The 13,991-nt window shown below is 52.1% G+C and overlaps 1 protein-coding gene across 3 annotated transcripts in view; it reads left to right on the top strand.

Moving 5' to 3' along the window:
* WSCD1 (WSC domain containing 1) overlaps positions 1-10,430 on the top strand; it is an 81,363-nt gene extending 70,933 nt beyond the window's left edge. For all 3 annotated transcript variants that reach the window (XM_007669835.4, XM_029082011.2, XM_001510231.4), the window contains exons 6-9: positions 1,292-1,469; positions 4,845-5,009; positions 8,438-8,638; positions 9,619-10,430. In XM_007669835.4, the coding sequence (XP_007668025.1) occupies positions 1,292-1,469; positions 4,845-5,009; positions 8,438-8,638; positions 9,619-9,971 (897 nt within the window). In that variant the 3' untranslated portion in view covers positions 9,972-10,430. The remainder of the gene's footprint in view (positions 1-1,291; positions 1,470-4,844; positions 5,010-8,437; positions 8,639-9,618) is intronic.
* Positions 10,431-13,991: the final 3,561 nt, after the last annotated feature.

Genomic DNA, 13,991 nt, shown 5'->3' with positions numbered 1-13,991 from the left:
TATCTGTTGCCGATTTGTACGTTCCAAGCGCTCAGTACAGTGCTCTGCACGTAGTAAGCGCTCGATAAATACCCTTGAATGAATGAACGAACTGTCAGACGCAGAGGTTGAGAGCTGGCAAAGGGATGGCTTTCCTCCTGGAGGGGGGCGGGGAGGGAGATGGAAGTTTTCTGGGGGGAGACCAGCCTCCACAGCCCTCGGGAGCAGGGTGAGGGGCAGCGGGCAGTCAGAACGTAATTTCGAATGAGAGGCACGAACAGAAGACGGGAAGTTGCCTTCCGTGGCAACTCGCCCTCCCCAACGGAGTCAGACGTTCTTGCCAGTCAAGGATGAGATGCACGGTGCCCTGTAAACGGAGAGTCGGAAAGAGAACCCTTCCGCGTCTAATGCGGCCATGAATTCCGAGAATGCAGAGGGACCTGGCTCGCCGTTCGGATCGAATCACGATCCATTAGAATCGCTGCGTCCACCCCCCACGTGCTCCGTTTTTATAGAAAGTAGAGAGAGGATAAAAATCCTGCTTGGTTCATTCTGGCCCTTGGCCTTGAATTCGGCAAAGTACGGGTGAACGTTTGACAATAAAAAGAGGGGATTTTTATGAGTCTCTCTGTTTCTCTTTCAAAACTGGATGCACTCGCTGGCGTCGCTCGTCTTTTAAACTAAGCCTTACGTGATGGCCCCGGGGAGAGAGGAGGAAAGAACAAAACGCTAAGTGGTGTTGTTGGAATACAAATCTTCACTTACACCTGAATACAGATATTCCTACCAGCTTTCTGGGTGACGGCTCCTCGGGACGAGGAGCGGAGGAATCGGGCCGAGTAAATCTCGATCGTCGGCGAGCTCTAGATCTGGGCGGGTTAGACGTTCTAAGATGAAGGCTTCTCTTCTTTTAGTTTTTGGTTCAGAAAATACACGTTTTCATGAGAGGATTTTTGTAAGGCTTTTCCCAGTTAACCCGGGGCCATTTGCTGATGCAAGGAGTTCCACCGACTCGAAACGGGAAACGGAATGGGACCGTTTGGTTCCATCCTTCAAGAAGACGGGCTTCGGAAGAGCGCATTTTTAAGAGCTGTGAACGTTGGATTTAACCATCAGATACGGAGTCCCAAGGGTGTTCCCATTTCACATAGTTTTGTGGTATTTCTGCCGACGGATGCCCCCGCGCCCAAGTCCAGCGACCTTTCTTTCGCCGCTGTTATCGTCGTAATGTGCCCGGTGATGGAAGGAACCTTTCAGAGCCGCTGCCCTCCCTCGAGCCCCATGGTTCTCTCTTTTTCTCTCCCGGACTCAGGAGTTTCCCTTGGCCATTCTAAGAGGCCCAGAGTGCTACTGTGGGTATCCCACAGTGCATTTCCCTCTCCGCGACAGCGTTGACCAGTCGCTCTGTGGAAGGACGGTCGGGGGCAACGGGCGGCCCGCCACGTCGAGGAACGGAGATTACTGTGCGGCCTATCAGACCCCAGTTCAAGGTAGAGGTTTTTCGCTGAAAATGAAGGGGCGGTGGGGGTAGCCGGGGTGGCGGGTTTAATAATGATAATGATAGGAATGCTATTTGTTAAGCTCTTCCTATGTGCCAAGAACCGTTAATAATAATAATAACGGTGGTATTTGTTAAGCGCACCGTTCTAAGCGCCGGGGGAGGTACGGGGTCATCAGGCGGTCCCACTTGCCGATCACAGTCTTAATCCCCATTTTACAGAGGAGGTAACCGAGGCACCGAGAAGTCAAGTGACTCGCCCAAAGTCGCACAGCTGACGGGCGGCGGAGCCGGGATTAGAACCCACGACCTCTGGCTCCTAAGCCCGGGCTCTTTCCACTGAGCCACGCTGTTCTGAGGGCACAGCCCGGCCTAACGGACCTGGGAGTCAGAGGACCTGGGTTCGAATCCCGGCTCTGCCACCTGCTTGCTGGGTGACCTTGGGCAAGGCACTTAACTTCTCTGCCCCTCAGTTTCCTCATCTGTAAAATGGGCATTAAATCCTACTACCTTCTAACAATGATAATAATGGCGGGATCTGTTAAGCGCTCACTACGTGCCGAGCACCGTTCTAAGCGCTGGGGGGGGGGGGGGATACAGGGGAATGAGGTTGTCCCACGTGAGCCTCACAGTCTTCACCCCCATTTTCCAGATGAGGGAACTGAGGCACCGAGAAGTGTCTCGCCCACAGTCACACAGCTGACAAGGGGCGGAGTCGGGATTCGAACCCATGACCTCTGGCTCCCAGGCCCGGGCTCTTTCCACCGAGCCACGCTGCTTCTACTCAGACTGGGAGTCCCACGTCAACCTAATTATCCTGAAAAAGGCCCCGGCGCAACAGCGCCTGACACATACCAAGCACTCAGCCAACGCCGTAATAACAGTGATAATAACGATGGGATTTGTGGAGCGCTTACTACGTGCCGAGCACTGTTCTAAGCGCTGGGGGAGATGCGAGGTAATGGGGCTGTCCCGCGTGGGGCTCCCATCCTTCAACCCCATTTTACAGATGAGATAACCGAGGCACAGAGAAGTGAAGTGTCTTGCCCAAGTTCACACAGCAGACAAGTTGGCGGAGCCGGGATTAGAACCCACGCCCTCTGACTCCCGCGCCCGCGCTCTTGCCACGAAGCCAGGCCGCTGCTTCTTATTTAAAATAATGATAAAGATCCATCATCCCTCCGCGGCACTCAGGTGCCTGGCTTTATGCCTCCGTCTGACATATAGTTCGGTGTCCGTTTCTCCGCTGGGTTGAAAACTCACTGAGGGATCACACGGACTGTGTCTGTTGCACGAGAAGCAGCGTGGCTCAGTGGAAAGAGCCCGGGCTTGGGAGGCAGAGGTCAGTGGGTTCGAATCCCGGCTCGGCCCCTCGGCAGCTGTGTGACTGCGGGCGAGTCACTTCACTTCTCGGTGCCTCAGTGACCTCATCTGGAAAATGGGGATGAAGACCGTGAGCCCCACGTGGGACAACCCGATTCCCCTGTGTCTACCCCGGTGCTCTGCGCGTAGTAAGTGCTTAACAAATCCCAACGTTATTATTATTGTTAGCATCTAGTAATGCAGAACGATTTCCTTCTGCCACTGGGAATCCTTCTCCCTCTTCCCACCGCATCAGCAACCCAACCCCGATTTCCAAGTGGGACGAGCTTCTCCCCAGTTCCTCCTTCCAGCCCGTCAGTCAAGGTATTGAATGGAAATCGCCCCCCCCCCCCCCATCCCTCCCCCGCCGTCCTAGACCACGCAGTCGGTTAATAGCCCCGAATCGTCGAGCGACTTCAGATCACCGGGACCCTCCGCTTTACGATGCGTTCCAGAGTCTCAAACACGCTGAGTTTTTGCGACTCGCTGCGAGCGTAACTCCACTCGCAAAACCGAACGAGAAAATGGACAGAGGCCCTCTCTCTGCTTTCCGCTTTCCCCTCCGACTCCCCAGGCTCGATACCCTCGTAATAGGTCCCCCAGGGATTGCTCCTAATTGGTGATTATTCTAACAGTGTCTTTTTGAAGTCAGTCGTTTCACCTAAGAGTGAAGATTCTTGTATTATTAAGCCTATTTCTCACACGGGTCGGCTCACCCCCGGTTAACGGCTGGTTACCATGGCGGCTGTTGCTAAAGGCCGTCATCGTCCTCGGGTTCTTGTAGGAGGGAAGGATCAGGAAGGTCACAGAAGTGTCCTGTAGACACAACTGCAAAACCCAAAACCCAGCAATGGTGTTTATGATTTTTTTTTTGGTTCTTTTTTTTCTTTAGGATGTTTGTTAAGCGCTTCTATTTACTAGTTTTACTGCTAAGGCTGGCATTAAAGTGCTCATTGTGTGCTAAGATCTGAGGCAGATAGAAAATAATCACATCCAACGGAGTATCTGTCTGAGAGCTCACAATCTAAGAAGGAAGGAGAACAGGAATTCAACCCCCCATTTTACAGATGAGGAAACTAAGGCACAGAGAAGTTGTGACTCCCCCAAATCCACGCAGCAGGCAAGTGGCGGAGCCGGAATTAGAACCCAGGTCCTCTGACTCTCAGGCCCGTGCTCTTTCCGCTAGGCAAGGCTAATTCTCCAGCGTCGTGCTTGGCGCTTAAGGAGCGCTTAATAAATAGCCTAACTAAAGGGAAAATGATCCCTTTCCCCCAACTTAGGGAGGATTCTCCCGGGAACCTTTCATCGAGCAGCGTCGCTTTCTTGGTGAACCATCTCCACACAGGGCTATCCGTAGGTGGTTCCACTATCAGCGGAGAGGCAGCGTGGCCTAGTAGAAAGAGCACGGGCCTGGGAGCCGGAAAGGATCTGGGTTCTAAACCCACTGCCCCTGGTCTGCTGTGTGACCTTGGGAAAGTCACTTCACTTCTCTGTGCCCCACTTACCTCATCTGTAATATGGGGATTAAGACTGAGAGCCCTACGTAAGACAGGGAGCGTCTTCAACCCAATTTGCTTGTATCCGCCCCAGCGCTTAGTAGAGCGCTTGACCCGTAGTAAACACTTTACAGATTCCTCTTATCGGTCAGTAAATTGTATTTTTTGAGAGCTTAGTGTGTGAGAGCCGCGTACTGAGCTCTTGGGAGAGTACGGTAGAACAGCTCAGCGGGTACATTCCCTGCCTACAGTGAGCTTACAGTCTAGAGGGGGAGACAGACATTAATACAGAGAAATGATCAATCGTAATTGAAGGAAAACAATATAAATAAATCCCAGTCCTTGGTTCCAAACCACCACCTCCTCTCCAGGAACTGCAGGTCCCCAAGAGTTCTTGATCTTGGCTTCCGGGGGCGAGGGGTTCGGGCTCCGCCTCTGACGTTGACGAATGTCAGATCGATGGTCGAGAAGCCGTCTTGTTAACCCCCACCATTCTTCTGGACTTCCAGACACCAGGTGTACGGACAGGAAGTTCCTGCCCTCCAAATCCAAGGTATTTGTCGCCCTATCAAGCTTTCCCGGAGCAGGGAATACCTGGACCCGCCATTTGATAGAACACGCCACCGGATACTACACGGGAAGCTACTACTTTGATGGAGCCCTGTATAACAAAGGTACGGTTACCCCAAGGGGTTAAAGAAAGTCACAGGAAGGAGAACCTTGACAGAAATTGGGTTTTCTGGGTGTGGCCTGGTGGAAAGAGCCTGGGCCTGGGAGTCAGAGGATCTGGGTTCTAATCCGGGTTCTGCTTAGTATGTGACGTTGGATGAAGATGTGACGTTAGAGAAGCAGCGTGGCTCGGTGGAAAGAGCCCGGGCTTTGGAGTCAGAGGTCATGGGTTCGAATCCCGGCTCGGCCACTTGGCAGCTGTGTGACTTTGGGCAAGTCACTTAACCTCTCGGTGCCTCAGTTACCTCATCTGTAAAATGGGGATTAAGACTGTGAGCCCCACCTGGGACAACCTGATTCCCCTGTGTCTACCCCAGCGCTTAGAACGGTGCTCGGCACATGGTAAGCGCTTAACAAATACCAACATGATTATAAATCTTCCCCTCGATTCTATTTACTGCCATCGTTCTCGTCCGTCCGTCTCCCCCGATTAGACCGTGAGCCCGTCAGAGGGCGGGGACCGTCTCTATCTGTTACCCATTTGTACATTCCAAGCGCTCGGTACGGTGCTCTGCACATAGTAAGCGCTCAATAAATCCTATTGAATGAATGAATGAATAAATCACTTCACTTCTCTCTACCTCAGTTCCCTTTCTACTTAGACTGTGAGCCTCATGTGGGATCTGATTATCTTATCTCTTTCCCAGCACTTGGTACAGTGCTTGGCGTCTAATAAGCACTGGACAGATACCACAGTTATTATCATTACTATTATTATTTTCTTCTTCCCACGTGTATTGGGAAGGACCAAAGAGAGACAACCTTTAGCAGCTGCCTTTTCCATCCTTAAAACCCCTGTGGAAAAGGACAGATTGATCTTACTGGGGCCTTTCTGATTTCATAACTCAACAAACTGTCCATGAAACCCCAAGAATTTCATGATTTTCATGTCTTTTTTTTTTCCCTGTAAAACCGGGATGCCTCATTCTATTAAGAGCAGATTAATTTAAATGGGAAAAGGATTGGGTTCTATTTAAAACTGAGAAACTCGGAAGATCCCGACTGGGATCTAAATTTGGCAAAGCAACTCCTTGCCATCACAATAAGATGAAGAGTTTCATTAAATTGCTTTAGCACAAACATTTCGTTTCAGAATGAATGATGCCGTCGATAATATCTTCATTAAAACTGAAATTGTTTTCAGGCTGGGGAAATACTAACTTGTTCTTCATCCGATGCCTAGCGGAGAGGACTGGAAACCATTTTTTCTGCCGCTCCAATTTTTGTCACCCGCAAATGACGCAGGTTATTTTGAAAGGGAAATCCACCCAGTGTTCACCCGACTGATCTCGATTACTGCAGAAATACCCAACCAGGGAAGAAAACAATCTCCTTCCTAGCAACTTGTTTCAAATCTCTCTCCCTGCTGACACTAGGTTGGCTTATGGACTTTTATCTTGCCAGTATACTGTGGAAGCCACAGTTATCTCCCTGAAGGTTCTTTTTATTGAAATCTTCTTAGAAAGCACAGGCGCCGAAATGAAAACTCCTCCCCCAACTTTCTACCTTTTGAATTGAACTCCTAAGCTTGACAGGAGGACGGTATCACCGTCGACAAATGGTGCTCAGCTGCACCAACCCATGAGATTGTGAAGTAGCTTGAAGGCAGAGACCGCGTTTCCTGTTTTTACCCTTCCAAGAGCTTAGTACGGTGCCCTGCACGCGGTGGAGGCCCAACCGATATCGTTGATTGATGACTGATTGCCAAAGAGAGTGCAGTTAACTGGAAAACCAATCCACCCAGATGGTGGTTATCTAATCTGAACATTTTTTCGAAGGAGTCCGGATCAACCACCAGACAATCCCAAAAATGACTTAGTCGATACAGAGGGTGGCACCCCAAGTAGAATGGCCCCGTTCGTTTTCTTCATCGTTCAGTTGTCAACCCGCTAGACTGGAAGCTCCTCGCGGGCAGGAAACGGATCTACTAACTCCGTTATTTTGGGCTCTCCCAAGCGCTTATCATTGATTGATCGATTGGTCATTGTTTTGAGGGATCCTCGCCTAGGCGTTAATTATTTAATTTTGGTAACTCAGCCTGGATACCGTGACCTGTTCGGTTGGTTTTAAGGATTTGTTTAATTTTAGGCAGCTGGCAACGGTGCCAATTTTTCCCGTTGGAGGAAACGTCAATCAATCACAGCGATCCGTGTTGTGTAAAGAGCATTAACTGTTTGCAGAGCACGGTTCTACGGGCCTGGGAGAGTACAGTAGAGCTGGTTGATCTGATCCCTGCCCTCAGAGAAGATGACACCTCCAGAGCAGGGCCCCGGAAGTCAGAAGGTCATGGATTCTAATCCCGGCTCTGCCACTTCTCTGCTGTGTTACCTTGGGCAAATCACTTAACTTCTCTGTGCCTCAGCTACCGCCCCTCTAAAATGGGGATTAAGACTTGGGAGCCCCATGTGGGCCAGGGACTGTGTCCAACCCATTTTGCTTGTATCCACCCCTGTGCTTGGTATAGTGCCTGGCACATAATGACAGGCACCGGAATTATTATTATTGGTAGCAGTGGTATTTGTCGAGCACCACTGGGTGCGATGCATCGGCCTAAGGGAAAGTACAACAGAGTCATCATCCTCATCCAAAAGCTCATCCCACATCTAATAAAGGCTCCGTAAATAGCACTGATTGATGAAACACATTTCCTGTACGCAGGAGCTCACCTAGTAACCGGAGACAGATTAAAAATGACAAATAATGGCATCAGAATCGATAACTGAACGCAGAATGGACTATACATAGCTTTACACATATAGCCGGGGTGGGCGTGTATAGATTCGTCTGTGCTAGAGGTGTCTTTTAGGTTGGTACGGTCTGGAGTGTGGGGAATTAATTGGGAAAGGCCTGTGGGAAGAGGATTTACAGTGACTAGTTAAACCTTCTCTCAGCTCTCTAAGTGCGGGGAAATCTACTGTTCTCACATTTAAAATTTTATCACGCTCAACACTCCAGAGTAACAACTCCAGTTTTAGAACGCTACAGCACACCTCTTTGCATTCTATATTTTGTTCTTTCCTGCCTCTTAAAAGCTGGGGAGAGAAACCTAATAATAATCGGGGGATTTTTTTTGAAGTGCTTACTATCCGCCAAGCGCCGGGGTAGATCTGATGCTATCGGAGCAGACGCGATCCCTGTTACACAGGGGGTTTTCAGTCGGATGAGGAGGGACGACGGGTATTCTAACCCCAGTTTTAAAGAAGAAGAAATTCCCTGCTTACAATGAGCTTACGGTCTAGGGGGGCTCAAGTCAAGGTTCTGGGTGTTTGCTTTTAGCGGGATTTTTTCCATTCTGAAGCCCATGGTTGAGTTCAGGGCGTGAGGAGAGAAGTGAGGAAATCCTCCCATCAACTTAATCTGTATTTCTGTCCAGGTTTTAAAGGGGAGAAGGATCACTGGAGGAGCCGGAGGACCGTCTGCGTGAAAACCCACGAGAGCGGCAAGCGGGAAATAGAAATGTTCGACTCCGCCATCTTGCTGATCCGGAACCCTTACAAGTCCCTGATGGCTGAATTCAACCGGAAGTGCGCTGGCCACCTGGGATATGCGACGGAGAGGAACTGGAAAAGTCAAGGTGAAGGCAAGGCTTTGGGCCGCTCATTGGTGCTTCGCCAGAGGAAATGTCCCTCCGTGTTTACAGACGGTTCTCTCGCTCCTCTAGGAGTAGGAGTGGAACTAGCATGGCCTAGTGAACCCGACACGGGCCTGGAAGTCAGGAGGTTATGGGTTCCAATCCCGGCTCTGCCACTTATCTGCTGCGTGGCCTTGGGCGAGTCACTTGGCTTCTCTGTGCCACGGTTACCTCATCTGTAAAATGGGGATTAAGACTGTGAGCCCCACGCGGGACAGGGACTGTGTCCAACCCGATTTGCTTGGATCCGCCCCAGCGCTTAGTACGGTGCCTGGCACCCAGTGAAAGCTTAACAAATACCACGGCGATTTATTAATTCAACGTCCGCTGGATGCGAGGTAGCGTACTGAGGGTTCGGGAGAATACATTCAGAGGAAAGACACGGTACTTGCCCACAAGGGGCTTACATTCTAACAGGGGAGGCAGACATGGCAATGGGATATAGGCAAAAGTGCCCAGGAGGGGTGTAAAATGCACAGATCCTGGAGTTTGCTGGTAGTTGAGGGCCCGTGTGGGGTTATACGGATGGTGTGGGGTGAAGTGGAACGATGTGGGGGAATTCAGTCAACTACCGAGCCCTTACTTTGTGTAGAGCACCGTACTAAGCACTTGGGAGAGTACGGTACAACAGAGTCGGTAGACACGTTCCTCACCCACAGTGAGCGTACAGATGAGAGGGGGGAGACGGACGTTAATATAAATGACTAAATTACGATTATGGACGCAAGCGCAGTGGGACTGAGGGTGGGGGCGAATAGAGGGGGCAAATCCACGTGCGAGCGCGAAGCAGAAGGGAACGGGAGTCGCGGACATGCGGGTTTAGTCGGCGAAGGCCTCTTGGAGAAGATGTCTGCCTCGAGCCTGCCGAGCGATCGGAGATCTCTCCCTCACCCTCTGCTGTTCTCCTGTCTCTCGCCTCCTAGAGTGGCCAGATTTTGTCAACAGCTACGCCTCGTGGTGGTCCTCCCACGTCTTGGACTGGCTCAAGTACGGCAAACGCCTGCTGGTGGTTCACTACGAAGACCTGAAGCGGAGCCTCATCCCCCAGCTGCGAGCCATGGTGGCGTTTCTCAACCTGACGGTGGCCGAGGACCGGCTGCTGTGCGTGCAGAACAATAAAGACGGCAACTTCAAACGGCTCGGGACCAAGCTGAAGGATTTCGAGCCTTTCACCCAGGAGATGAAGGCCGTGATCGACAGATACATCCGGACTGTGGACAGAGCCCTGAGGGAGAAGAACTACACGGGCTTGCCCAGAGAATACTTGCCCAGATGATATTCCAGCCTCAGACCTGCCGTGCCCCCGACGTCCACCGACGCACCCACAGGGACACACGAACGCGCACCGTGCACGCACCCCCGCACACGCACACGAGACCTAGAGCTTTACGGCGGCGGCGGAAAGAAGCTCATCAGGTCGGCCGAAGAGCGCAAGCTTTCACCCGCGCGTAGATGGTCTTCGGGGGCCCTAAGTGCTTCGAAGGCAAGCGACGAGGGATGGAAATGGGGTTATAAACCAAGACAGAAGCTATTAGCGTCCCCCCGTACGTGGCACTTGGTTCTCGCGAACGGCTAGGAAATTGACCCGTCGGGCACGGCAGACTTCTCATCCCTCCGGCGGAACCGCCGGGGAGGCGGAGGGGAGTCTGAGGCTCGCCAGAACTGGAACTGGCTCCCGGGAAAGGCGTACGGGAAGGAGGGATCCCGATAAACAATCTCGTCCGCGCGTCTCCGAGATGCCGTCCTTCTCTGTTGGTGTTTTTCTGTGAGCGTCCTCGGAGTGTCTCGGTTTGTCGTTAACCGGCCCGAACCTGGACTGAGGTTCAACGCCGGCGGCCTGGAGTGAGAGTTGGAGGCCGAGTTTATGGGCGAGGGGCAGCGACTCGCTGTTTCCCAGGTTTCTGAAAGAGAGTCGAAGAGCCTGCGGATGGGAGCTGGTAGGGGCCGAGCTGGGTTTCCCTCTCCTGGCCCTTGCCCGCTTCTCTCTCTTTCCCACTCTACTCTTCTCTGGCTCCCCGTTCCTCCTTCTACCTCTTCCTCTCCATCCCCGCCCCCCCGTGATCCCTTTTCCCCTCGTCTAATGACCTCCCCATTCCTGTCCCCTTCCTTCTCCCTTCTCTCTCCCCTTGCTGTCCCTCTCTCCCCCTTTTCCTTTCTCCCTCTCTTTCTTCTCTCCCTCTCCCAACTTCCCTTTCTCTCCCTCTCCTTCCCTCTCCCCTCCTCTCTCCACTCCTGTCTTTCTCCCCCACTCCCACCGCTCTTTCCGCCCCCTCTCCATTCGCTTGGGGCACTGGGGAAGAACAGCTTTTCGGTGAGAGACAGTGTCATCACTCTGCGGGAAGGAAGAGAGCCCAGTCTTAAAGGTTGACCCTGCTCCCATCAGCCCAGAGCTCAGACCCCGAGGGGGAGAAGGAGTGGCATGGTGTGCGGTCCTGAAGCTTTTGGGATTGCCCCTGACTCACTTGGCTGTTACGTTACACTAGAGCTCCTCTAACTGTGGGTCTTGACTAGAGAAAGTTAGACAAAAGCTCGCGGTCGGTCTGAAGGGACCCGGGCCTCGTACTGGGTTGCGGAGGCTTCCGCGTAATCGTTAGCTGCCCCGCCCGAAAGAGCCCGAGTTTCTCAGAACGGCTGCGGTCACACGTTGACCGTACAGCTCTCCCCTGATTGTGCCCAACGGACAGACTGCGGCCGATTCAGAAATGAGCGGGGAGAGAGCGGGCGCGCTGGAAAGCTGCTGAGAGTGGGAAATCCCCGTGCCCGGGGCCGATACCGCTAGAAGAATGCAGTTCCCCTGAACTGACCGTTATAAATCAGTCTTGACTTTCTGCTGAGAGAAAAGCCAGGATTTCTTCACCAGCAAAAGCACAGCAAAGCCAACTGGGTTCAGCCCGGTGATGTCCAAACCCCCTTGACTGCATCCCTCTCCCGTCTTGTTCTCGCTTAACTAGCACCGGGGCCAGACTAGCGCATGGGACTCTTCCCGTCCCATCCCATCCCCCCTTTTAGGAGGGGGATGAGAAGTAGCGTGGCCCAGTGGGTAGAGCCTGGGCCTGGGAGTCAGAAAGACCTTGGTGATGATCCCGGCTCCGCCACGTGTCTGCTGGGGCGAGTCACTTCTCTTCTCTGCGCCGCAGTTCCCTCATCTGTAAAATGGGGATTAAGATTGTGAGCCCCACGTGGGACAGGGACCGTGTCCAAGCCGATTAGCCTGAACCTACCCCAGCGCTGAGAACGGTGCCTGGCATATAGTAAGCGCTTAACAAATTCCTTAAAAATAAAATTGGACCTGCCTAGAGGAAGGAGAGGATTTCTGGGTGGTGTCTGGCATCCACTGTTGAACTTTCCAGGCCAGGCAAGAATCAGTGCTCTCAGGGTAAGGTTTTTGGTCGAATGCTACCTGTTTTCAAATCCTCACTGTTGGGAGCCGAAAGAGATGTTCCCTTCGATAAATATCAGCGTCCCGTTAATCCGTAGCCACCTGGCTCCAGTGGCCACGGATCCGATCCGACGTGCTCTGTCGCGTAGTCTGAGGGCCTGACTTTCCGTCGGGCGTTCGGGGATGAAAAAGCGAGAGGGATTTTAGTGGAAATTGAGAGGAGTCAGGAGTCGGATAAGAAAGGTGCCATCTGGGATCTTTTGAGTCCTCGTGGGAGACTCTCAGGTCTTGCCAGAGAGCTGGAATGAGTGAGACTTGGGGTCCGGCTCAGACGGCTGTGGGACGATCATCCCCGTCGCCCCCCTGGAGTGGACGCCCGTAGAGTCGATGTGTCACGGACGGGTGGCTTGCGCTTATTTCTTTCATACGTTGTCTCTCATCTGCTCTTGACCGCGTCAGCACGATCGGAATAAAGGACACACTGGATCATCCGTATCGGCCCCTCGAGCAATCAACGTGCAGCGCTGACCGGGGTGAACAGAGAAACAGGGAGGACTAGCGGAAGGAGCCCGGGACTGGGAGTCAGAGGACCTGGGTTCTAATGCCAGGCCTGCCACTTGTCTGAAGTGTGACCTCGGACAAGTCACCTCACTTCTCTGGGCCTGTTTCCTCGTCCGTAAAATGGGGATTAAATCCTACTCCCTCCTTCTTAGACTGTGAGCCCCATGTGGGACAGGGACTGTGTCCAACCTGATACCCTTTTATCCACCCCAGTGCATAGAACAGTACATACTGAGTGCTTAATAAATACCATAATTGATTAATTAATCAAAGCCAGGGCAATCAAAATCGACGCAGCGATTTTTCTCCTTTACCCCTATGCCCCTGCAGGCTTCATAGCGTCTCTATTGGTGGAAAATTTGCAAAGAACCGAAATAGATGCTTGGAAAACTAAGTACTTGGGCAATGGGTAAGTGAAAAAGAATGACGACAGGCTAGATCAGAAACGTCTGGGAGACGAGCCCCTTCTTTATTCTAACTTTTCATAATGAAGTCTCTTGATGGCAAAAAACCATCAGATCACAGGGTGTGTGTACGTGTGTGAAGGATAACGATGTTTCCTTGTGAAAATGATAACACTAACTGTGGCGTTTATTGGTGCTGAATGGTGGGGTCTCAGAGAGGGCAGAGGAGGATTCCTTCTCTGGGCGGTAAGTACGTTCGGTGGAGTGTTTTAAAAGGTTTATTCTTTCTTTGATTATTTTTGAAAGATTTAGTAACGTTGGGGAGGTTGGAGGAGAAGCAGCATAGCCTGTTGGAAAGAACGCGGGCCAGGGATTCCGGGGATCTGGTTTCTCATCTAATCTGGGCTCTCGGTATAATTCGTTGATTAATAATGGTATTTGGTAAGTGCTCATTAGGTGCCAGGAACTGTACTAAGTGCTGGGGCGGATACGAGCAAATTGGGTTGGACGCTGGCCCCGAGAAGCGACGTGGCCTTGCGGATGGAGAACGGGCCCTAGAGTCAGGTGGACCTGGGTTCTGATCCGGGCTCTGCCACTTGTCTGCTCTGTGACCTTGGGCAAGTCCCATCACCTCTATATTCCTCAGTCACCTCCTCTGTAAAACGGGGATTGAGACTGCGAACCCCTTGTGGGACGGGGACCGTGTCTAACCTGATTTGCTGGTATCCACCCCAGAGTTTAGTACGGTACCCGTCACGTAGTCAGAGCTTAGCAAATACCCACAATTTTTAGTAATTATTTTCATGGGGCTCACGGTCTTAATCCCCGTTTCACAGATGAGGTAGCCGAGGCCCAGGGGAGTGAACTGCCCAAGGTCACACGGCGGACGAGTGACAGAACCGGGATTAGAACACAGCAAATTGTGTTGTGCCTCCCGGGCCCCGGCTCTATC

Source organism: Ornithorhynchus anatinus, chromosome 17, assembly GCF_004115215.2.
Source record: "Ornithorhynchus anatinus isolate Pmale09 chromosome 17, mOrnAna1.pri.v4, whole genome shotgun sequence".
NCBI lineage: Eukaryota > Metazoa > Chordata > Mammalia > Monotremata > Ornithorhynchidae > Ornithorhynchus > Ornithorhynchus anatinus.
This window is presented reverse-complemented; position numbering and strand designations above follow the sequence as displayed.